We start from the raw sequence: 24,264 nt of genomic DNA, 5'->3' as shown, positions 1-24,264 counted from the left end.
GTGGTGCAGAGCCTTGGCTGGCATGAACAGCTTGCAGACTGTGCCATCTCTAGCAAGTCCTGAGCCCTGGAGCCCCTCATCCTTACAGCCCACCACAGAAGTGCTGGGGATGAGGAGCAAGGGAGCCCAGCCTGGAACCCCTCATCCTTAGAGCCCACCACAGAAGTACTGGATGGGGCTGGAGAGGAGGAGCAAGGGAGCCCAGCCTGGAACCCCTCATCCTTAGAGCCCACCACAGAAGTACTGGATGGGGCTGGAGAGGAGGAGCAAGGGAGCCCAGCCTGGAACCCCTCATCCTTAGAGCCCACCACAGAAGTACTGGATGGGGCTGGAGATGAGAAGCAAGGGAGCCCAGCCTGGAACCCCTCATCCTTAGAGCCCACCACAGAAGTACTGGATGGGGCTGGAGAGGAGGAGCAAGGGAGCCCAGGAATGCCTTCTGCAGCCATGACTTCCTCGGTGGCTGCCATGCAATGGGCTCAGCGAAGTCATCTGTGTCAGCAGGGAAGCTCTGGCTGCAGATACACAGATTCAGAGGAAAAATTAAACAAAGAAACACGACCCTATTTAGCTGTCAGATCCCTGCTCCTCTAAATATAACTCAGAGTGCAGCTTTGGCACTGCCCTTCCCCTTCAGCAGCCACCAGAGGGAATTAGCAGCCGTTCATTGTGTTTGCAGGGGAAAGGAGGAGATGCTATTTAGCCTGCAGGAGGCAAAATTAATACTGTGTTTTTTCTAATCTGGCCCCAGCATGGGACTAAATAAAAGTGTTTGAGGAGAGAAGGGAGCTGTTTACCTGCAGGAGCAGGGCTGCATTAGCTATGTAAATGTTCACTCCAGGACGATGTCATTTATATTCCCGGCAGGGATCGGCTCCTCTCTTAGAGGGCTTTTAAATCTGCTGCAGATTAATAATGCAGCCAGTGCCGGATGCTCTCTGCTTTGAGAGACCCTGGAGAGGTGGCTTGTGCTGAGGCAGGTCCTCTGAAGTGGACTTCTCTGTTGCAAACACAACAGCCCAGCCCCAGCCAGCAGGGATGAGCTGATGCTGGGGTGAGGGTCTGCACTCAGGGGTCTCTGCCCTCCACGCAGCACGAAGCAGCCCTGGAAGAGCTGTGTGGGGACTGATGAGGCTGATTTTCTGTTTTGGAAGGAAGGACTCTGGGGCAGCAGTAGCCTAGGATAGTGCCCAGTGTGTTTTCTGTGTTGGGATGTTGATAGCTGGTGATGGGAGGGGGAGAGGCCAGCCCTGCGGTATGAGCTGTGCCATGGCACAGGGTGGCAGAGGTGTTCAGGGATGATAGCAAGTTCTGTCTGCCCCACTGCTGCTCACCTCATACCAGGAGCAGAGGACAGCATGATGGACAGGTCGTGGTCTGCTCTGGTTTGCTGTGTGTCTGCTCAGCTGCCCCAAAAGCTCCAAAGAGCTGTGGGGAGTGTTCCTGGGGTCAGCAGGAGCTGGGGCTGGGCACCGAAGTGTCTCTTCCTGCAGGCACTTTGGGTTCAACTCCATCTGCAAGTGTTTTGTTGTCCATCTCCAAGGACCCCCTCTGGGTTGTTCTGTGCCAGGACAGCTGCCCAGACCCCATTTGATGCCTTTTCTGCTGATGCACTGGTTAATTAAGAGGAGCAAACCCACCTTCAGCAGAAAGGAGTTTATAAAATCAGGCAGAGTGGTGAATAATTTAATGTTTGCTTTTTCAGAATTGAGGCAATGTTAGGGGAGCTTAAAATATTGATGGGAAACTCTTTTCTTTCTTTTTTTTTTTCCTTTCCCTTCCCCACAGTGTGAAGTGCTTTATAGTCTGTGTGATTTTCTTTAATGCCTTTTAAACAAATCTGAGGCTAGTGCCTGCCTCTCTGGCATGTGCCATGGGTTCTGCTCTGCAGCCCATCACTGACTGAGCCTGTATTTTCCTGGTGACCTTGTTAATGCTCAGGAGCTCTTGTTCAGGTTTCTTCAGTGGGATGCAGAGGTGCAGGAGGGCATCTGTGTGATATTTTATTGATGGGAATCATATCAGCCAGCAAGGAGCACTTAACATGGTGTGCAGGAGCAAACCCCACGTCAAGCATCAGCCTGGCCTCAGCCGCCTGTGTCACTCCAGCTTGTAAAACAAGCAGTGAGGAGTGCCCCAGCAGCAGCTGTGGGCTTGTGCTGGGGATTGCCCTGCAGCAGGGAGGGCATTCCTGTGTGATCTGCTCTAGGTGGTCCTGCTCTGGCAGGGGGGTTGGACTGGATGAGCTTTGGAGGTCTCTTCCAGCCCCTGACATTCTATGATGCCTCTGCTGTCCTGCCTTTGTCTGGATCCCCCAGAGGTGCTAGCAGGTCTTGGTGCATGTTTGTGTCACAGGCTTGTGCTGGGGATTGCCCTGCAGCAGGGAGGGCTGCACACGTGCCTCTGTGGGTCTCTATGAGGCTCGGGAGGGCAGGCAGGTGGGCAAAACCCACGGGAGCTCTGACGGCCACCAAGTGTTTGGCAGGAGAGGTTCACTCCATGGATGACCCCATCAATGTTTGTAAAGATGTAAAGGATGAGTGCCAGGAGGCTGGAGCCAGGCTCTGCTGGGTGGTGCCCAGTGACAGGACAAGGGGCAGTGGTGGAAGTTGAGGCACAGGGAGTTTCATTTAAACATAAGGAGGATTTTTTTTCCCTGTGAAGGTGAGAGACCTGGCACAGGCTGCCCAGGAGAGTTGTGGAGTCTCCCTCTCTGGAGATACTCAAAACCTGCCTGGATGCATTACTGTGTGATCTGCTCTAGGTGATCCTGCTCTGCAGAGGGGTTGGACTGGATGAGCTTTGGAGGTCCCCTCCAGCCCCTGACATTCTGTGATTCTGTGATGCCTGTGAAGGTCTCTGCTGTCCTGCCTTTGTCTGGATCCCCCAGAGGTGCTGGCAGGTCTTGGTGCATGTTTGTGGTGCAGCTCCCTGGTGTTGTGTCCTGCTTGGCTTGGTGGGTGCATTGATGACCTTTTTGTCATGCTTTGCACTGCTGGGGTGAGTTTGTTCCCTTTTCATCCCCTGTGGGCAGCTCAGCGTCCCCTTGGAGCTCAGCTTTGGGGCTGCTGTGTTCACCTAGAGAATCGTTTTACCTACAAACAATGGAATGGCACAGCCAGGCCACAGCAGGACAGCAGGGAGAGGGCTGAGAAATCCCACGAGCACAGGGCTGCTGGCTGCCCTTGGCTCTTCTTGCCAAAGGGACTTGGAGTCAAGGAGCAAACCATCATGAATAAAACATCAGGAGGACTTCTTTACTTCAGCAAAGATTAATGAGCTAAGTAATAAGTACAACATTTCACAGATGCTTAAGTTTACTTTCCAGGGACTTACCTCTCTCCACAGGAGTCTCTGTGGGACAGGCAGGGTCCAGCAAACCTCCAGATGTGATGGGGCTGGAGGACAAGCTAGAATCAGATGATTTCCCTGCTCAGCTTTGACTGTGCCTGGCAGCAGAACTGCTGGTGCCAGAGGGAGAAGCAGTCACTGCAGCCCCTTCTGGTGTGTTCTGGCCCCTGGTGCTTTCTGGCTGATCGATCCCCACCCTTCCTTGTGCCAGGCCTTGCCTTCCAGCTATGGCCAGGCTGCCAAGGGCAGGCTGAGCAGTCCAGAGTGAGTCATGGAAGGATTTTCTGCCATTCCTTGTTCTCTCCTCAGCTGGAGAGGGGACTTTCTGCCCTCTCATCAACACAGCTTGTGGCACTGCCCAGGAGAGCAGTGAAGACCTTACTTGGCATTTTCAGCCACAGCAGAGGTCAGTTTTTCCAATCAATCCTAATTTCCTCTCTAATCAATCCAAAGCAGAGCAAGGGGCTCCAATAGAAGCTTTTATCAAGGCACCAGGTACAAAGTTTATTTTCCCTGCTAAAATATTGAGTGTCCTGAGTAACATCCCTGCAGCAATGACACTGACGTCCTGGGCACAACCCGAGCAGCCCCCTCCTGCTCCTGCTGGTGGCTGCCCTGGCTGCTGGCTGATCCTCACTGCTGAGCTGCCGATGCCTCTGCGGGGCACTCAGGGGATGCCAAGCCCTCAGCTGGCTACTGAGATGCTGCAGACGCTGGCAGGTCCAGCTGGCTTCCTGTTGGTGCACAAGGCAGAGGCTTTTGGAAGAGCTGCTGGGGTGCTGGCCATAGGTAGGGAGGCTGGTCTCAGGCAGTGCTGCTGCTGGTTGGCTCTGCTGGCATTGGGCACAGCTCAGTGGCTCAATGGCAGGAGGAGTTGATTGGAGGAGATGGCACGGAGGAGGCTCTGAGAGAGCAGAGATGGGCACAGCAGGGGGAAGCAGGCAGACTCTTCTCTGCTGCTACACAGAGCAGAAGTGTTGGCACTGGGCAGAGAGCTGTGGAGAGCTGGGTACAACGACCTGTCATGTGCTGGAGGAATCAGCTCGTTTGGAGCCAAACCCGGCCAAAGTGAGCATAGTTGGCACAGTGGGATGAGCTAAATGGGAGCACATGTGCCAAGGGAGGAGGATTCAGTGTGGAGCATGTGCTGGCTGGAAATGAACAGTCAGCCCCTGGGCACAGCCTGTGTGCTTGGCAGTGGGGAGGGCAGGCAGTGATCCTGTCTTCCAGCTGTCTGGGGTGGTGTGGGCACAGCCTGTGCCAAGGTGGTGGGGGAAGCCTTGTGCCAAGATGGTGGGGGAAGCCTTGGTACGTCCTACAAAGCCTCCTGCTCAGAGACTTCTTTTGTGTTTCCCAGAAATCGTCAGCAGCAGGTTCAGAGCTCTCAGACCCTTCTGCAGGACCCTGGCCCAGGCTGCCCAGGGCAGAGGTGGAGTCCCCATCCCTGTAGGGGTTTTAAAGCTGTGTTGAGGGTGATGCTGAGGGACATGGTTTAGTGGTGACCTGGCAGTGCTGGGTTAAGGGTTGGACTTGATGATCTTCAAGGTGTCTGCCATCGAAATCCACTCTGTGATTCCATGAAGCAGCCAGAGTTTGGCCTCCTTGGCTGTGTCTCTGGGACTCTGCTCCAGGCCAGCCAGGCTGCAGCCAGCAGGGTGCTGCTGGCAGTGGGGAGGTGTGGAGCAGGGGGGAGGTTGTGCTGGCAGCAGCATTGCAATCATCTGCTCCTTTCCTCTCTGCTTTTTCAGCACCAACTCCTGTCACTGACATCCGCACGGATAAGGTTGAGCAGAAGAGCATCTCCTTGTCCTGGCAGGAGCCAGGCATCCCAGCCACCAACAGCACCGAGTATGAGGTCAAGTACTATGAGAAGGTAGGCTCCAGACACTGGTTCCAGCTCTAGGTCATGCCCCAGCCCTCCCTGTCTGACTCCCAGGTGCTTCCCTCCCCAGCCAGGTCTGCACTGTGGGAGTGTGGTGCCACCTGTGCCTCCCAGTGCCACCACTGCCACGGCTGCCGTGGCTCCATCACAGTCAACCACCTGCCACATGAAGATTGAGCAGTGGGAAAGGCAGGGAGCATGTGTTTGGGGATGGTGCTGCTCTGAAGGCTTCATTGGCACCTGAAAGTAAGAGGAGGGCTTCAAATGGGGGCCAAAAAGGTCTTCTCCTCTCTGGCAGCATTATGCAATGTGCTTATGCAGGGTTTAGGAAGTTTGGATTACCTGTGGAGTGTGTGCTGGAGTGATGTTTTCCCCCATCTGTGAAGCAAGATTTCATCCCATCCTAATGCTGACATCTCCAATCTTCCTGAGAGGAAGAGTAAAGCAAACAATTCTAGTGGGAGGTGTCCCTGCCTGTGTCAAGGGGTTGGAACTCCATGATCTTTGAGGTCCCTTCCAACCTAAACCATTCCATGATTCTAACTTGCATTCTTTCTTTTTTTCTAACTCCTTCTTTTCAATGGCATAGGAAATGTGAGGTTTGGGTGCATGCCATTTCCAGCCAGGGACTGCTGGACAGTAGTGGGTTTTTAGATCTTAGATGAAATGACACCAACTTTCATAACCTGTGCTCTGGCAAAGTGTTGGACCTCTTGGTCTTCACTGCCTTAGGACTGAGTGCCACTGGACCCCTGGCAGCAGTGTCCCCCCTAGGGGAAGGGACACAAGCAAACATTTTAATGACAGCCTCTTAACTCTAAAGCTAACTGTTGTGTGAGGGGTGTGGTGGGTTGAGAGTTTTTAACAAGGCTGGTGAGGGGATTGGAGCACAGCCCTATGAGGAGTGGCTGAGGGTGCTGGAGGTGTTCAGCCTGGAGAAGAGAAGGCTCAGAGGTGACGTTATTGCTCTCCACAACTACCTGAAGGGAGGTTGTAGCCAGGTGGGGTTGGGCTCTTCTCCCAGGCACCCAGTGACAGAACAAAAGAATCATAGAATCAACCAGGTTGGAAGAGACCTCCAAGGTCATCCAGTCCAACCTATCCCCCAGCCCTAGCCAGTCAACCAGACCATGGCACTAAGTGCCTCATCCAGACTTTTCTTGAACTCCTCCAGGGACAGCGACTCCACCACCTCCCCGGGCAGCCCATTCCAATGCCAATGAGGAAGCAGTAAGGGATCTGCTAAGTCACTTGGATCCTCACAAGTCCATGGGACCGGATGGGATCCACCCTAGGGTGCTGAGAGAGCTGGCAGCTGAGCTGGCCAAGCCACTCTCCATCATTTATCAGCAGTCCTGGCTCACTGGAGAGGTCCCTGAAGACTGGAAGCTGGCCAATGTGATTCCCATACACAAGAAGGGTCGTAAGGAGGAGCCAGAAAACTACAGACCTGTGAGCCTGACCTCAGTGCCAGGCAAGGTCATGGAACAGGTCATCTTGGGTGCCATCACAAAGCACCTACAGGATAGCCAAGGGATCAGGCCCAGCCAGCATGGGTTTAGGAAGGGCAGGTCCTGCCTCACCAACCTGATCTCCTTTTATGATCAGGTTACCCGCCTGGTGAATGTGGGGAAGGCTGTGGATGTAGTCTACTTGGACTTCAGCAAAGCCTTTGACACTGTCTGCCACAAGAAGCTCCTAGCCAAGCTGGCAGCTCATGGTTTGGACAGATTCACTCTGTGCTGGATCAAGAACTGGCTGGATGGCAGAGCTCAGAGAGTGGTGGTGAATGGTGCCACGTCCAGTTGGCAGCCAGTCACAAGTGGTGTTCCCCAAGGATCAGTGCTGGGCCCAGTCCTGTTCAATATCTTTATTGATGATCTGGACGAGGGCATTGAGTCCAGCATCAGTAAGTTTGCAGATGACACCAAGCTAGGAGCAGGTGTTGATCTGTTGGAAGGTAGGAGAGCCCTGCAGAGGGACCTGGACAGGCTGGATGGGTGGGCAGAGGCCAATGAGATGAGATTTAACAAGGCCAAGTGCAGGGTTCTGCACTTTGGCCACAATAACCCCAAGCAGCGCTATAGGCTGGGGACTGAGTGGCTGGAGAGCAGCCAGGAGGAAAGGGACCTGGGGGTACTGATAGATAGTAAGCTGAAGATGAGCCAGCAGTGTGCCCAGGTGGCCAAGAGAGCCAATGGCATCCTGGCCTGCATCAGGAACAGTGTGGCCAGTAGGACAAGGGAGGTTATTCTTCCCCTGTACTCAGCACTGGTCAGGCCACACCTTGAGTACTGTGTCCAGTTCTGGGCCCCTCAATTCAAGAAAGATGTTGAGGTACTGGAACATGTCCAGAGAAGGGCAACGAAGCTGGTGAGGGGCCTGGAACACAAATCCTATGAGGAGAGGTTGAGAGAACTGGGCCTGTTTAGCCTGGAGAAGAGGAGGCTCAGGGGTGATCTTATTACTGTCTACAACTACCTGAAGGGACATTGTAGCCAGGTGGGGGTTGGCCTCTTCTCCCAGGTAACCAGCAATAGAACAAGGGGACACAGTCTCAAGTTGTGCCAGGGTAGGTATAGGCTGGATGTTAGGAAGAAGTTTTTCACAGAGAGAGTGATTTCCCATTGGAATGGGCTGCCCAGGGAGGTGGTGGAGGCACCGTCCCTGGGGGTCTTCAAGAAAAGACTGAATGAGGCACTCAGTGCCATGGTCTAGTTGACTGGCTAGGGCTGGGTGATAGGTTGGACTGGATGATCTTTGAGGTCTCTTCCAACCTGGTTGATTCTATGATTCTATGATTCTATGATTCTATGATTCTATGATTCTATGATCCAGGCTTTTCTTGAACACCTCCAAGGATGGTGCCTCCACCACCTCCCTGGGCAGCCCATTCCAATGCCAATCTCTCTCTCTGATAAGAACTTCCTCCTAACATCCAGCCTATACTTTCCCTGGCACAACTTGAGACTGTGTCCCCTTGTTCTGTTGCTGGTTGCCTGGGAGAAGAGGCCAATCCCCACCTGGCTACAACCTCCCTTCAGGTAGTTGTAGACAGCAATGAGGTCACCCCTGAGCCTCCTCTTCTTCAGGCTAAGAGGACACAGTCTCAAGTTGTGCCAGGGCAGGTTGTTAGGCCAGGCTGGATGTTAGGAAGAAGTACTTCACACAAAGAGTGATTGGCATTGGAATGGGCTGCCTGGGGAGGTGGTGGCATCACCATCCCCGGATGAGGCACTTAGTGTCATGGTTTAGTTCATTAGAAGGGTTAGGTGATAGGTTGGACTCAGTGATCCTAGAAGTCTTTTCCAACCTGGTTCATTCTGTGATTCTGTGTGATTCTGTGATTTCAGAAGAAGCATGGGTGGGCAGAGAGCAGGGCCAATGCTCCACATGCACCTAAGTGTGGTTTGTGACACAGTTCTGCAGATCATCTCTGTGTATGCTCAGGCTCCTCCCGGAGCTGCCAGCACGGCACACAAACGGTGCAGGTGGCAATTCTGCATTTGGAAACAAGCTTCCTCCAAGCTGATTCATATTAATGTGGCTTTCAGTGTCAGATGGGTTTGAAAGGAGGAATCCGTGGGTGAGGGTGAGCGTTGGAGCCTGAGACAGTAATTCCTGTGCAAATGGGCTGCAGCAACCAGATCCTGGGCTTACATGAGATGAGGAACGTCCTGCTTGGGTAGGAAATCCGACCCATGCTTGAGCCATTAGCCACTGAAAGGAGGCTCTTGATGCTGACACCAAATCAATGTAGTTCCTAACCTTTGCTTTTGAAGCCATACTTCAGCTATGGAGATCAAGGGAAAGGGTGTATCCAATGAGAAAGGCATCTGACAGCGAGGTGCCCAGCCCTGACAGCATTTGGTGAGTGGATGCTGCCTGTGCCCATGCCAGGGATGTGCACTGGGGTTGGTCTGCAGCATGATGATGGTGCAGAACATGTGAGGCCAATGCTGAGGCTGCAGGATATGGCCTGGCCCTGCTCCCAGTGGAAAGTAGCCTCAGACAACTCGGTCATGCAATTGTGGCACCACTGGCCTTGACTTTGGCTGGAGGGTTTGTTCAGAAGCACCCAGCTTGGCTGAGGTGATTCCCAGGGCAGTTGAGCAGCAGCATGAGAAGTTTTCTTGGGAGCTCACAGTAGCCTGGGACTTGTCCTGCTTTGCAGGCCACAGGAAGCAGAGGCATGGGGACCTGCTGCTCTGGCAGGTGAAAGTGGCAGAGTCACTGAATGGTTCCACTGGTTGAGCAGAGCCCACCCTGTGCTCGCCAGCTGTGGACAGGGCTGCCCAGCTGTTTGCCCTTAGCCAGAGCAGAGAGGCTTGCAGGTCACTGGGCAAGTAAACAAAATCCTGGAGACCAGGACCGCTGGCAAAGCCACCTGCCACTTGCATCACCCAGCCTGTGCCAACACCCCTGTATTTACTCCAGAACTCCAGTGGTCATCACAAGGGAATGGGAAGGAGCCAGACAGCACCAGCAGCCGAACCCTGGCGTGGAGGCAGGCAGGAGGAAAGGAGCCGTGCGGGGCGGCACAGCTGCTCCCCACCACCCCGTCCTCCGCCTGCCTTCACAGCACATCATCTGTCTCCATCTGCCATTTCATGTGACCTTTCCATGTAATTCCTATTAATGAGACACGGAGCAAATGCATTTTTTCTGCAGAAGGTTTGATGTTTAGACAGACTGTCCTGATGGGACCCAGGGGCGCGGATACAGCCGCGCCGTGCCCGCTCCGTGGCACAGCTGTCAGCTCAGCCAGATCTCAGGTACCTCATTATTTCACAGGATCAGAGAGATCAAAGTTACTCGACTGTGAAAACCACCTCCCCAGCCGTGACGGTCAATAACCTGAAGCCTGGCACCCTCTACATCTTCCAAATCCGCACCTCTTCCTCGCCGGACTACGGAGGCTCCAGCCCCAGCATCGAAGTGGAGACGCTGGCAGAGCGTAAGTGCTGCCCAGGCTGGGCGCTCTCGCAGCCCCCTGCAGCGTCAGCTGCTTCGAGCCGAGCCGTGGCGATGCTGCTGCTCCTTCCCCAGACGCTCCCAGTGGTGCGGAGCAGCATCAGTGCCTCCGGTTCTGCTGCTCCGCGTCTCAGAGCAGACACTTCCCGGGACGTGCTGTTCGTTGCGCTTTCCCGTGTGATTCTAACGAGGTTGCTGCTGCTGGCTGACTTGTCCTGGGGGTGTCTGACCTCACTGTCCTCAGGGCAGCGTCAGTGGGGGCAGCCAGTCTCTGGCTGCTCTCCTCTGTAGAGGCTGGGGACAGACTCTGCTCTTTGGCTGAGATTGCCCAAGAAAAGTGCTTGGCAGAGCCAAGAGTGACTGGGGATTGTTCTGCCTCCGTGTGATGTAGCTGCTGGAACAGATCTCAGCAGGACCTTTCTGTGGGGCCACCAAACAGGCACTGGAAGGGAGTGAGAGTCAGTCTCTGCTGGTGTAACTGCCGAGGGCATGAGCCTGCCTGGTTCTGTGCAGCCAAGACAGGGTGGGTGGCTGCACTGGTTGCAGCAGAGGAGGCAGGGCCAAACTTGAGGTCCAGCTGGCTGTGGATGCATGGCCCAGGGCTCAGGAGGCACTTGGCTTGTTAGCTGCTTGGCTGAATGAGGTGGGCCAGTGTCAGTTATTTGCTGGGGCTTTTCCTTTCCAGTTTCCATTCATAACTCCAGTCCAGAAGCACCTCACCTCATTTCACTGGCTAAAAGAGGGCTTGGAGAGATGGTCTGGCTTCAGCTAATAACCCACCCTGGCTGGAAATGAAAGCCCTGAGCTGGCTGGCTCAGTACAGCTCTCACAGATTGTGTTTAACAGGGCTTTAAATTGCATCCATTTGCCACACAGAAGACATTTTCAGTATGAATTGAAGCCAATAAAAGTTTTATATAGAATGTAGCTTTCTGATACCTCTGTTTGCAAAAGCAGGAAGGGAAGGGATTAATGTGATGAAGGAAAACTATTTGTAAGCCATAAATTTTAACATGTCCCTCAGATAAGCAGGAGCCTTTCCTTGGCACCGATGGACAAAACAGGAGCCCAGAGTGGCAGCTCAGAGGTTGCTCCATCCACACTCACAGCACTGATCTGACTGCACCACCTTGAGCCTCCAAAACCAGACCACAGAGTGAACTCTGAAGATGGGTGACCTCATTAGTGTTTATACATGTGTAGAGGGTGTCAGGAGGATGGAGCCAGCCTCTTCTTGGTGATGCCCAGTGACAGGACAAGGGGCAGTGGGTGGAAGTTGAGGCATAGGAGGTTCCATGTGAACCTAAAGAAGAATTTATTCACTGTGAGGGTGACAGAGCACTGGAATAGGCTGCCCAGGGGGTTTGTGGAGTGTCCCTCTCTGGAGACATTCAGGAACCCTCTGGATGTGTTGCAGTGTGATCTGCTCTAGGTGATCTTGCTCTGGTAGGGGGGACTGAACCAGATGAGCTTTCGAGGTCCCTTCCAGCCCCTGGCATTCTATGTTTCTATGGTGAGAAGTATCCTGGGCTGTGGGGGAGCTGTTCCACGGCCTCGCTAGAGGCTGCAGGCTGGCACTGGGAGGAGCAGATGGGACTGCCCCATGCCTCGGACCTGCTGTGCTTCCCTCCCGCAGTGACGGTGGCGTCCAGCGAGCAGAATCCTGTCCTCATCATCGCGGTGGTCGCCATCGCGGCGCTGACGGTGCTGGTGTCCTTGGTGATCGGTGTGATGGTCTGGAGGAGGTGAGCAGAGCTGGGGAAGGGTCCGGAGAGATTAGGGGTGGGATGGGCTGGGGGATTGAGGTGAGCATGAGGCAGTGCTGGCTCTTGCCTGGGAGCTGGGGGAGCTGCCTGCTGGCTCCTCGTGCTGTGGGGCTGGGCTGCTCCTAGGGGCTGCCTCTTGAGGCTTTTACCCCCTGCCAGGGGCTGCTGCCCAGGTCACGGTGTGCATCTTCACTCTCGTTTCAGACAGTGTGGGTACAGCAAGGCCAGCCAGGACGGGGACGAGGAGCTCTACTTCCACTGTAAGTGGGGCCTGTTTGGCTGTGTGTGGGACCCCTCTGCTCGGTGCTATATTGCCCAGCCCCCTACAAAGCAGCCCTTAGTCCCAGCTCCTGCAGCGCTGCCATCCTGTGCCGCCCCCGAGCAAAGCCTCAGCGCAGAGAGCTCCTGGCAGCTCCCTCAGCCAGCGTCCGTCCTGCGCGCAGCTCAGCGCCGTGCTGAAGGGAACGAGGCTGTGCTCCCTTTTCCACGGGGGGCAGGAGTTACTCCCTCAGCCTTCCACAAACCGCCGCGGGATGCAGCTTTGCTTCCTGGGGCTACTCCTGGTTGTAGAGCAGCAACAGTTTTACAGACAACACGTGTCAAAGGGAAATCAGCCGTCAGGACTGATGAGTTTATCTGACTCCTGGCAAACGCCTGTGATGCATGCCCTTGCTCTCTTGCTTCCTGAAGCATTGCAGAGGCAGCAGAGCCTGCATACTCCTTGGGTGCAGCTTGGCATCCCCTGGCTCCCAAGGGTCCTGCGCTGCTGAGCTGCCCTCGGCGCTTTGCCTAAGGCTTCCCGTGCAGGGTGAGGGCAATGCAGCAGCTTCCTGCTCTCGGGACAGGAGAGGAGGTGGAAGGGAAGCCTTGCATGATGTGACCTCTTCCTGGAGTATTACTGTTTGCCCATCTCCTGGTCCTAGCCAGGCCAAGCAGCTTGTGCAAAACATCCCTCATCTTCCTAGCCTTGCCCAGGAAGAGAACATGCCCTGGCACAGCTCTCGCACAGCCTGGTGAGCAGCAGAGCTGAGAAGCTTTGGCTGCTTGTCTCGGGAGATGAGAGCTGGGGTTGTGAGGAAGCCCCAGCAAGCAGGCAGCTGTTTTCTCTGCAGAGTTTTGCAGTGGCTCCTGCCAGTGGGTCAGCCTCATTCCATGGGTTCTCCTGGATGTGCTCCCAGGCAGGGTCACTCACCTGCAGCAGATGGTTGGGTGCCTGTGGGAGGCATTTTGCTGCCTACAGGATTGAGAGGTCCTGGAACGTGGCTGCTGTTCATTGTTATAATGATCTCTCCTAGAGGTCTTGGGAATAGAGATGATTTGGATAGTTGAGGATTAGCATGGGTGGCAGAAAGGCTCAGTCCAGGCAGGAGCTGCACTGGAGTGAAGGAGCTGCTCCTCTTTAACTCAGGGGTTGTGATAGTGGAGCAAAGTGCTAAGGCTTATTTAATGGCACCAGGAATTTTCTAGCTGCCTTAAAGCCAAATCTTTGGCTTTCCTTACCCAGAGCTGGCCAGTCAGTCCTGCCAGCAGCCCTGGATGTGCATACAACCTGCCAGGGACAGGTGGACAGTTGGTGCTGCTGAGCCTTTCTCATGCCTCCTTTCTGCCTTTCCTGCAGTTAAAATACCCACCAGGAGGACGTACATCGACCCCGACACATGTGAGGACCCCATGCAGGCTGTGCACCTCTTTGCCAAAGAGCTGGATAATGCCAATGTCAAAATTGAGAGGATCATTGGGAAAGGCAAGTCCCCCCTCTCTGGCCAAGTCCCCTCCTTGCTGGCCCCTTTGTGGCTGTGCCATGCTGTGGGGCAGTGGCTGTGCCACTGGTCATACGTGTGCCCAGCTGGAGCACTCCTCTCTTGCCCCGGCACATGGGGCCATGGCAGTGCCACAGCATCACAGCTGTGGTCCTGCCAAAGCCATAGTGCCATGGGCACTGCTTCTCTGGCCCTGTCAGCACTGCAGGCCTCTGCTTTTGCTGTCATCTGGAGGGCCCACATGTTCAGGGGGAGGTGGGAGTGAGGCTGCTGTGGGTTGCATTCAGGAGCTCAGTTTTGCCTTCCCATTTTTTTGTCTGAGACACTAGGAAGAGCCCAGGCATGAGGTGTGGGCCAGGAAGCATCAGCAATTATCTGCAACTGGGCAGCTTGGCAGCAGCATCCAAACTATTTATAAGTATGTGAACTTAATGATTTATTGATTTTCATCGACTTCACTGCCTAAAACTTAAAAGCAAATTAAAATCCCCTCACTGGGCCCTGGAGCCTGAATTGCTAATGTGCACCAGGACAGGGGGAACACGATTATTCCTTGTCATTCCTTTTCCTAAAGATAAATTCAGCTGCAGAAAAAGAAGAGGTGGTGGAAGGGGGAAGGGCTTGCCCCCAGCTTTAAGGAGAGTGGTGAAGGAAAGAGGACACTGAGGAGAAGAAGAGGTTATCTTTGTAGCTGCTGAGTGGAGCAGCTGAGACTAACCCCACAAACCTCTGAGAAGGAAATTGGTGTTTGAGAAATCAAAACAAACTGGTCAGGAATGCATTTAAGAAATTTGGGAGGGTGTTTGTCTTGCTGCTGACCTAACAAGCACCTTGCTGCTCAAATCAATAAAGCTCTTCAGAGCTACACATTTTTTGCTGTAAAGCCAATATTGGCCTTTTATGTTTGGAATTTGGTAGCTGTTGTTGTGAAGCCTGAGGCTGTACAGGGCAGGACCCTCCCGGCTTTGCTGAGCTCTGTCCTGGGAGAGCAGAGCTGAAGCTGGGAACAGGATGGGCCAGACCCAGTGAGCCCAAATGCAGTGGCTGGGGGCTGCTGTGGTCGTGGCAAAAAGCACGATGTGCACTTGAGCAGAGCGTGGGGAGATCAGCTGAGAGGTGCAGAGAGAGAGGGAAGAGATTCTGTTGTGTTGTCATGAGTTTTTAGAGCCACATGCTGGTGCTAAACTTGTGCCAAGGGCTGTGCACAGCAGAGGTGGGGGAAGGTGGGAGAACGCTCTGCGGGGGCAACCTGCAGCTGTGCAGGGCTGAGGTCATGGATTGACAAATCCTCTGCTTCCCGATGGGAAAACCTTGCAATACTCCAGCAGGACACAGCAGTGGTGCTGCAGGAATGCACCTCCTGGCCCCAGAGCAAAGCAGGTATCCCCTGGAGGGGAGCTGGGAGGACCGTCCAGGCGTGGCTGTGGCTGCTGGGTGATTCCTTTCTCTGCTGCTGCAGGGGAGTTCGGGGAGATCTGCCGAGGCTGCCTGAAGCTGCCCAGCAAGCGTGAGCTGCCCGTGGCCATCCAGACCCTGCGGGCAGGCTGCTCGGAGAAGCAGCAGCGCTTGTTCCTGGCTGAGGCCAGCACCATGGGCCAGTTCGACCACTCCAACGTCATCCGCCTGGAGGGGGTCATCACCCGAGGTGAGGGGGTTCATCATCACCCGAGGTGAGGGGGTTCATCATTACCAGATGTGAGGGGTTCATCATCACCTGAGGTGAGGTTGTTCATCATCACCCGAGGTGGGGGAGTTCATCATCACCAGTGCTGTGTCCAGTTCTGGCCTCCTCAATTCAAGAGAGTTGTTGAGATACTGGAGCGTGTCCAGAGAAGGGCAGCAAGGCTGGGGAGGGTCCTGGAGCACAGCCCTGAGAGGAGAGGCTGAGGGAGCTGGGGGGGTGCAGCCTGCAGAAGAGGAGGCTCAGGGCAGAGCTCATTGCTGTCTGCAGCTACCTGAAGGGAGGCTGTAGCCAGGTGGGGTTGGGCTCTTCTGCCAAGCAACCAGCAACAGAACAAGGGGACAGTCTCAAGTTGTGCCAGGACAGGTCTAGGCTGGATGTTAGGAGGAAGTTGTTGGCAGAGAGTGATTGGCATTGGAATGGGCTACCCAGGGAGGTGGTGGAGTCTCTGTCCCTGGAGGAGTTCAAGAAAAGCCTGTCTGGGGCACTTAGTGCCATGGTCTAGTTGACTGGCCAGGGCTGGGTGCTAGGTTGGACTGGCTGAGCTTGGAGGTCTTTTCCAACCTGGTTGATCCTATGACTCTATGATCATCACCAGTAGTGCAGGGGTTCATCATCACCAGAGGCAGGGGAGGCAGGTCTTGTCTGTGTGGCAGCCTGAGCCATGCATGCTGGAGAAAGGCTCCTGTGCAGCTTTGGGCTGCTGCTTTGGAGCAGTGCCCTGGTGCTGGAGGTGCCATGCTGTTGCTCTCTGGAGATGAGCTGTTTCCTCCTGCGTTGGCTGTATTAATGTTCTGGTGATTAATAAAACGCTTGCAGCTAGAGGAATAAATCCAGGTAGCAGCACTGGCTTAGCAGCAGAGCTCTGCACTCTTCATAAAAGCAAACTGAAGTGAGGCTCTTGTCAGAGGAACAGATGACTCTGCTTCTGGCTCCCATGGGAGTGTGTGTGCTGAACTAGGCTGCGGATGCTGGAGTTAAATGGATCCTCCTGCAAACCCAGCAGCAGGGGAGTGCCGGTGCTGATCTTAACCTGCGTTTTGTTAGCTAAGGAGGTGCTTCTGTCCTGGGTCAGGGGCTGAGCTAGTTGCTCTTGCTTTCACTAAGAGATGTGGTTCTGTGTGCTGACAAAAGGAGCATCTGGTATTGGGATCCACTGGATACCCAGCTGGGCACCACAGGAAAGCCTCAGACTCAGTGCTGGTTGCAAAATGCCCAAAGCTGAAATTCTCACCTGAGCCAACCATGCTGGAGTGTGGCACTGGATTTCTGACACCTGTGCTGGCACTACCCGAGACATGGGCAGGACTCATGCTGTGCTCCTTGTCTGTCCATGCAGGGAGCACCATGATGATAGTGATGGAGTACATGGGGAATGGTGTGCTGGACTCGTTCCTCAGGGTGAGTGCTGGCAGCTGGTGGTAGCTGTGGGGCTCTGCCACTCCCTCAGCCCCTGATGCCCGTAACCACTTGAATTGGGCATTGCTCACCTTTGGCTTTTCCCTCTTCGTTTTTGTTAACAGAAACACGAGGGACAGTTCACAGCCACCCAGCTCATCTGCATGTTGCAGGGGATCGCCTCTGGCATGAAATACCTGGCAGAGATGGGTTACATACATAAGAGCCTTGCTGCCCACAAAGTCCTGGTGAACAGCAGCTTGGTGTGCAAAATAACTGGTTTCAGACAGCCACAAGAAGATAAGATGGAGACCATCTTCTCCACCATGGTAAGCTGCACTTCCAAATTCTGTTGTCAGCATCCCTCAAAAGCAAAGTGCTGGCAGAACGGCCACAGAGCAATGGGGCAGAGCTGTTCTGGCACCGGTGTGCTGCTGGTAAGGAGCAGCCAGCTGAGGGTGGGGGTTGGAGAGCCCAGCAGGAGCCCTGGCTGCTCCCACTGTGGTGCTGTGGGGCTGCAGCTCAGGGGTCAAGGTCTCCCCACTGTGAATTACAATGAGTGATGTCTGTCACCTGCTTCCCCTGGTGCAGCCAGAGAGCTCTGTGGATGCCAGGATGGGGACTGCTCATTACAGGAGAGCAAGCTGGGGTGCATGGGCTGTTTGCACAGCTCTGAGCTGGTTTTCATTAAATATGAATGCAGAAAATGCCCTCAGCTCTGCTCAGAGGCATTCTCCTCTGCTCCTACCATTTCAGGGTCACATTCTCAGGTAGTACTGCCATTGCCTGGCCATTTTAGAGCAAAATGAGGCAAAAGTTTTCTCTTAGCCCTAAACCTGCAGGTGGCTCACTCAGTGTCTGTCCCTGCAGTGCTGGGCTGGGCACAACAAACGTCCGCCCGGGAATTGCATCCATTGGCCACGTCCCTTTGTGCCAGCTCATCCCTTCTCCTCCTCTTCTGCCCATCCAGCGTGGGAAGAGCTTGGTGCTGTGGTCAGCCCCTGAAGCCATCCAGTATCACCACTTCAGCCCAGCCAGTGACGTCTGGAGCTTCGGCATCGTCATGTGGGAAGTCATGTCCTACGGCGAGAGACCCTACTGGGACATGTCCAACCAGGACGTGAGTCTGCGCTGGCCGCACGGTAGATGCTGATGTTGCCACGTCTGATGGTGTGTGAGTGGCTCCGTGGTGTGTGCAGCAGCTGCTGCTGCTCCCGGATGGGCTGTGAGGAGGGGTTTTGCCCCAGGGGTTTGCCTGTGATCAGCATCACAGCACCTGACCCCGGCCCCTCACCTCCTCTGCCCTCCTCTACCCTCCTCTGCTGCTGCAGGTGATGAAGGCTGTGGAGGATGGGTTCCGCCTGCCTGCCCCGGTGAACTGCCAGCCTCCCCTCCACCAGCTCATGCTCGACTGCTGGCAGAAGGAGCGCAGCCAGAGGCCCAAGTTCTCGCACATCCACAACATCCTGAGCAAGATGGTGCAGAGCCCAGAGCCCCCGAAGTGTCCCACCTCCACCTGCACCAGGTGACCGCCCTGTGGCTTCACTGCCTGTCGTCCTGCTCCCTGCTGGATCCAGCGCAGCCGTGCAGTGCCCTGCTGCCAGCTCACTGCCCCGTTCTGTTGACAGGTCCCGCAGCACCTCCATCCCCCTCACCCAGCGAACCTTCTCAGCCTTCCCATCCTTTAGCTCCGTGGGTGAGTGGCTGGAAGCCATAGAAATGGGCAGGTACAAGGACAACTTTACTGCTGCAGGCTACTGCTACCTGGAGTCGGTGGCCAGGATGACAGCCCAGTAAGTGAACTGGTTTCCTGTCTCTATATAATCTCGTGTTGCTGGGTGCAGTGTGAGTGAGCTCTGCTCTTCAGTGATGGTCAGACATCACTGGACAAGAGGTCATGTCTGCAGGCAGTGACAGCTCGCTGGTGTGGAGTGGGCTGTGTGTCTCAGCTGCTGGTTTTCGAAGCCCAGATTTAAACCTGGAGTTTGTGACTTCAGTTTCTAACCAGAGCGGTGTGGCCTGTCCCTGCCAGAGAGCAGAGGCCATTAAGTGCCATTAGCTGATAGCCTCACGTGTAGCACAGAATACAGAGCCAGGAGCTGCCTCATGCTTGGTCTGCAGCTGGCACATATTACCTATGGGTGCCCTGCCAGGGTCTGTTCTGCCTTGTCTAGGGGGAGCAGGTTAGGGATTTCTTACTCCAGCAGCTCCTCAGGAGCCTGATGGTGTGAAACCTGCGCTGGCCTCGCTGGGAGCAGCTGGTGTCAGGGACTTCACCACGGGGGCTTGTTCCTGACGGCTGACACGTTTTGCAGAGATGTGCTCAGCCTGGGGATCACGCTGCCAGAGCACCAGCAGACCCTCCTGAGCGGCATCCAGACCCTGCGGGCGCAGGTGATCCAGATGCACGGCCGAGGCGTGCAGGTGTGAACAGCCCCCGCGGAGCTGCAGCGCCCTGACCCAGCTCTCGTGGAGGACGGAGCCAGCCTCAAACCAGACCAAATCTCTGAAGCCTGCTGGTCTCAGGTGGGTTGCAGGAGTCACTGGGCTGCTGCTGAACAAGTCACTCCCTGTGGCAAGAGAGCAGAGCTTCCTGTCCCCCGTGCTGGGGCGGGGGTCCTGGAGGCAAGCGGTGTGCCAAGGTGGACTCAGCTCTCCCAGCACTGGTTTGTAAGATGCAGAGCTGCCATCCCCTCTGGTAACTGGGTTGCAGGGTGGATGGACATTTGTGCACTGTTGTAATCCAGAGCTGACAGCATTTTCTATCTTGCATCCTACTGGTGAGATCCATGGGTATTTTTATACAAGCTGACATGTTCTAGCAACCCCACGAGGAGCTTTTATTGCTTTTATTTTTAGAGACCAGAGCACAGCTCACACCCAGCACCCAACTTCTGGAAGGTGACTTTCCCCATCTGCTATGCTGAAGGAAATTTTCTTCCAGCCGTGTCCCTTCCACTCCAAGGGTTCCTTCAGTGAGCCTTGGTGGTGAACAAAACCAAATATTCTCCACTGAAGTGCAGAGTAAATGGTGCTGAATGTTTCTGAGGCTCTCTTGGCAGGACAGTTGCAGGGGGAGAAATGAAAAGCTTTGATGAAGAGAGCCATAGCTAGGAGAGAGCAAGCAGGAGCCCTTGGGCAGGGAAGGGAATGGCAGCAGGAGTGTCCTGCTCTGCTGTCCCACTCACTTTCCCACTGCTGGGCAGAGGTCCATGCCCAAGGACTGCAGTGCCAATGCACCCTGCAGCCTCTGCAGTGGGATGCACCCAGGTCTGGGTGCTTGAGGTAGTAGCAGGGGCTATGCTAAAGGGACCATAGACCCCAGGTGGGTGCTGGGGCTTGGGCAGAACTGGGCATAGCATCCATGGCATCCCTGAAAACTTGCTGTGCCATCCAGGCAATCCAGGGCACATCAGCACTTTATTTGGTTGCAGAAGTAGCATGGTGCTGCCCTCCTCGCCCGCCGGCAGCTCCCGCTGACGCAGCCCTGATCCCTGACGGAAGACATGAATAGCATCTGCTTAATAATAGAACTTCCCTTGAAGTTACTTAATTAAATGGGTTTTTGCAGCCTTGTTCAGAGTTTTGTAGGCCTTTTATTATCATCTGTAAGTATTGCAAGTGAATTATTAATGATGAAAGGCAAAGATTTACAAAGGCAATGGATGCTGTGGGAGATGTTTGTGCTGCAGCTGGAAGCCTGCTCGAGTCAGATCCTCCTGGCAGCCTGCTCCAGGGGATGGGATCTGAACCAGCACTGAACCAAGGACCCTAAGGCAGTCCCTTGCTCTGCCTTAGTGTCTTCCTTCTCTCTCAACTCACGGTCGAGCAGAGTGGCACAACTGTGGGTGCCAGTGGCTATCTCATGGGCCCTGGCACCATAGGGATCCAGCTTCAGCCTGGCAAAGCCTTAGTCGTGGTGCTTACATTCTCACCTGCCCTCAGGCTCTTCTGGCTCAGATGGTCCAGGAGTGCTCCAGACTAACAAGATTTCACTTCTTTACATATTTTACCTTGATTTTGTCAGAGATCAGAACTCTCTGCCTGATCTTCACCAACCACTGAAGTTGCCAGCTACTGCTGGTCTATCCATTCTCTGCCCCATGCCCTGTTCCTGGGCAGTGCTGCAGTGAGCACTGCACACTCCTGATGCTCTTGGCCTTGCCACGGTGCAAGCTGGTAGGGACAAGAGCACAATTCCCTGTGCAGGATTTGAGCTCCCAGGAGCAAACATGAGGGTGGTTGTGAAGCAGCACAGGTAGGCATGAGCAGAGCTGAGGCAGGAGCTTGTCCTGCTGGACCAGAGGTGCTGTTGTCTGCAGATGCAAACGGGGCTGTCCTAGCAGCAGGTGAGTGCTGGGCAGAACTCCAGAGGTTCTCTGGAGGTAAACAGTCTCTGTCCTGCCACCTCTGCAGCTCAGACGTTCCCCTGTGTCACTTGGGTTGTTTTTTAACAGAAATACTGTGTCTTTACTTTGGCCCTTGCCTGCTCTGCTGCCATCCTGCTGCTCCACACCCAGAAGAGTAATTAATGGTGAATCAAAACCTTCATTTGGTAGAGATGCCAGATCCCGAGGATCAAGTGCAATTTGTATGCTCTTTATGTTTACATTTTATCTATAGAGAAAGTTTATTATCGTTCTGCAGGCAGGGATTTGGACCAACTTGATTCCAGAGCCTCTCTCCCACCTCCCTGCCCTTGCCTTGTCTGCCAGCATCTCCAGCAGGGAGGCCACTGCTGGGGAGGGCTGGCTCCAGCTTGGTGCAGCTGCTTTCAGGGAGGGCTGGGGAAAGCCAGGGCTTGGTGACAGAGCTTCTGTTTGCCAAACTGTCTGTGGATCCCTTGGGGAGCTGTTGTGGCTGTGTTGGCAGGAGTCCCACAGCTGCAGGGCTGTGCCCAGGCAGCAGCCCCACAGTCTCCAGTGCTGTGTGCTCTGTAAGCATGTGCTCAGTGCTGGAGCTGTCCCAGTGAATTCGAGATCATCTTTCAATCATTTCTTTAGTCTTGCCCCCACTGGATTATGCTCTTGTGCTGCATTCTCCAGCACAATCAGAAATGAAGGTGCAATTTCTGTCTCTCTCAGCCCCCTGAACTGTTCCCAAAAGAAATCCTGTGTTTAATTACTTTTCTGACTCACTCTGTGGTGAGGGACTAGAATCTGCTCCATCTTTCTGGGGTGCAGCAGGTTCAGCAGAAACAAGAGGTGCTTACATTCCTGGCCTCTCCTTCAGGAAAGCAAAGAAAAAGCCCCCAGTGAAGTCCTTCTAGCTGAGCTTGTTGCAACAATAAACACTTTTAATTGAGCTCTTTCCTCGTCTACTCTGAAGATAATAAAATGAGCAAATTAAGCTATAGATTGTTGTTATGATTTTAAAATTAACTTGCATCATCTCAGCATCTCTCTTTGGGGAGGTATTCAATGCCTTCTAATTAAATTAATTAGCAACACTGTTTGGAAGCTGCTGGACCAAGGGAAATGCCTCAAAACCATTTCAGTCTTTGCCTATCCATCCTCTGGTGCTATGCTCCTTCCCCTAAGCGCCTTCCTGCATCTTTACTGCTGTGACCCTGACTCTGCAGCTGCTCCAGCTGCTGTGTCCTGCAGGATCAGACCCTATGGGGTGCACAGGGAGGACATCCCCAGGGATGACCAAAAGCCTGAGGCAGCAGTGGGGTAGAAGCTGTTCTGAAGCCTGGTGGGGAAGCTCTGATCACAGCCCCCCCTGATACAGCTCTGCCACCACAGCGCCCTGCAGCACCCCTGGCACGGAATCAAAACTGGAATCAAGTTGGTTCATCTCCAGATGCTTTTTGATATTCATTAACCATGTGTTATATACTGTAAATACTTACTTGAGAAGTCAATCTATATTTTTATAAGCTCAAAAAAAAAAACCCAACCCCACCCAACCCCAAATGTAATATAACATCATAAGGGACACTGTGTGCATTTCATGTTTGAATTCCAGTCAGACATCTCCAGGGAATCACAGTTGGGTTGGGATAATTAATGATGATAATAACAACAGTGATGGCAAAATGGTAATAAAGATCTATTGGCATTTTTGTTAATTTTGTATTTATTGAACTGTATTTCCAGGCTGCAACACTGAGATCTCTTAAATACCACAGTAAAACCAAGCCCTCATTCTGCCCTGGTCGATCATAGAATCAACTAGGTTGGAAGAGACCTCCAAGATCATCCAGTCCAATCTATCATCCCACCCTATTTCAGCCCCAAGGTCATTTCAGAGGGTCCCATGTGAAGTGCAGCTTTAGCACAGGTAGCAGGGGTGGGGGGAGGAATGGTTTTAGTCACAGCAAGGTGGGAAATGATGCACAATTATCTCACTTGTGTGTTGGAGGAGAGCTTTAGCTCCTGCTGCAGAGGTTTCTTGTGGCTGAGATTTTGTTTAAGGGTGCCATACTTGGTGCTGTGTGTGTGGTTGGTGGACAGCAAGGTCAATTGGTTGGCCAGCCAGGCCTGATGGTAGTGGGGCAGGCAGGAATCCCTCCCTGAACTCCAGCTTGGAAGTGCTCACAGCATGGAGCTTGTTGTCAGCCTGACACGTGTGTGGCTGTGGAAGTGTGGGACTGCTGCTGAGCAAGGGGAAAACTGCAGAGCTACAGTGCTTGAGGCATGTAATTAATTGTTTAATTGAGGAAATGGAAGCAGGGTATGGCCAGCAGGGGAAATGCAAACACTGCACAAACAAAACCAGGTAGGAATGATTTGATGCCACTCTCACTGCTTCAGGATTCTTCACTTTTTCTTAAGCTGCTTAATGCCAAAGAGCAGGCACCAGAGCCTGGCTTGGGCTGCTGACAGCAGTGACAGCTGCTGGGGAAAGCAACTGAATGGGTGCTTAAAATGGGTGAAGCCTATTTGCCTTCTGTCGATCAATTAATTCAGGCAGTGTTCAGTAGGAGCCTGGCCAGGGCTCTCTTGGCACTCTAAGGGAATCATCAGTGCTCTGAAGCGGGGCTTGATGGCGACTCACAGCCAGGCAGATGGGTTTGTGCCCAGTTATTTGCACTCATGCCTCCTATGCTCCTCAGGTGATGGTTTGACCTCTCTTCTGTGACCTTCCTGGCATGTTCTTAGCTGGGGACTGGGGAACAACTTCTCCCTGTGCTGCCGAGGGGCTGGTTACCTCCAGGCACAGACCTTGGAGGGCAACAGTGATGCTGGAGGTCTCCAGCTGCAGCCATCGTCCTCCCTCAGGGCTGCAAGGTCAGCCTAGGGGTGCGTGGGCAGGGCTGGATCTCCCCAGGGAATGTGCCAGGCAAAGGCTGCAGTGTGCCACATAAATGAGCCATTAATAACTGAGCTGAGAGTGGAGCAGGATGAGGAGATGGATGAGGCACTGCTGCCCTGTGCTCCAGGAAGGGTCTGTGAGAGAGGGGCAGCAAGGAGAAGGCACAGCCACGGCTCCATAGCCATGGCTACA

General features: G+C 54.1%; 1 protein-coding gene across 1 annotated transcript in view; it reads left to right on the top strand.

Moving 5' to 3' along the window:
* Positions 1-22,885, top strand: part of EPHA10 (EPH receptor A10) — a 43,784-nt gene extending 20,899 nt beyond the window's left edge. The window contains exons 6-17 of the mRNA XM_064172909.1: positions 5,100-5,224; positions 10,028-10,190; positions 11,844-11,952; positions 12,178-12,233; positions 13,592-13,717; positions 15,193-15,378; positions 16,754-16,815; positions 16,938-17,141; positions 17,783-17,932; positions 18,144-18,337; positions 18,441-18,605; positions 19,128-22,885. Coding sequence (XP_064028979.1) covers positions 5,100-5,224; positions 10,028-10,190; positions 11,844-11,952; positions 12,178-12,233; positions 13,592-13,717; positions 15,193-15,378; positions 16,754-16,815; positions 16,938-17,141; positions 17,783-17,932; positions 18,144-18,337; positions 18,441-18,605; positions 19,128-19,242 — 1,655 coding nt within the window. The 3' untranslated portion in view covers positions 19,243-22,885. The remainder of the gene's footprint in view (positions 1-5,099; positions 5,225-10,027; positions 10,191-11,843; positions 11,953-12,177; positions 12,234-13,591; positions 13,718-15,192; positions 15,379-16,753; positions 16,816-16,937; positions 17,142-17,782; positions 17,933-18,143; positions 18,338-18,440; positions 18,606-19,127) is intronic.
* The last annotated feature ends 1,379 nt before the right edge of the window (positions 22,886-24,264 follow it).

The sequence above is a fragment of the Pogoniulus pusillus genome, chromosome 37 (genome assembly GCF_015220805.1).
Source record: "Pogoniulus pusillus isolate bPogPus1 chromosome 37, bPogPus1.pri, whole genome shotgun sequence".
Lineage (NCBI taxonomy): Eukaryota > Metazoa > Chordata > Aves > Piciformes > Lybiidae > Pogoniulus > Pogoniulus pusillus.
The sequence above is the reverse complement of the archived record's forward strand: the minus strand, read 5'-3'. Positions and strand labels throughout refer to the sequence as shown.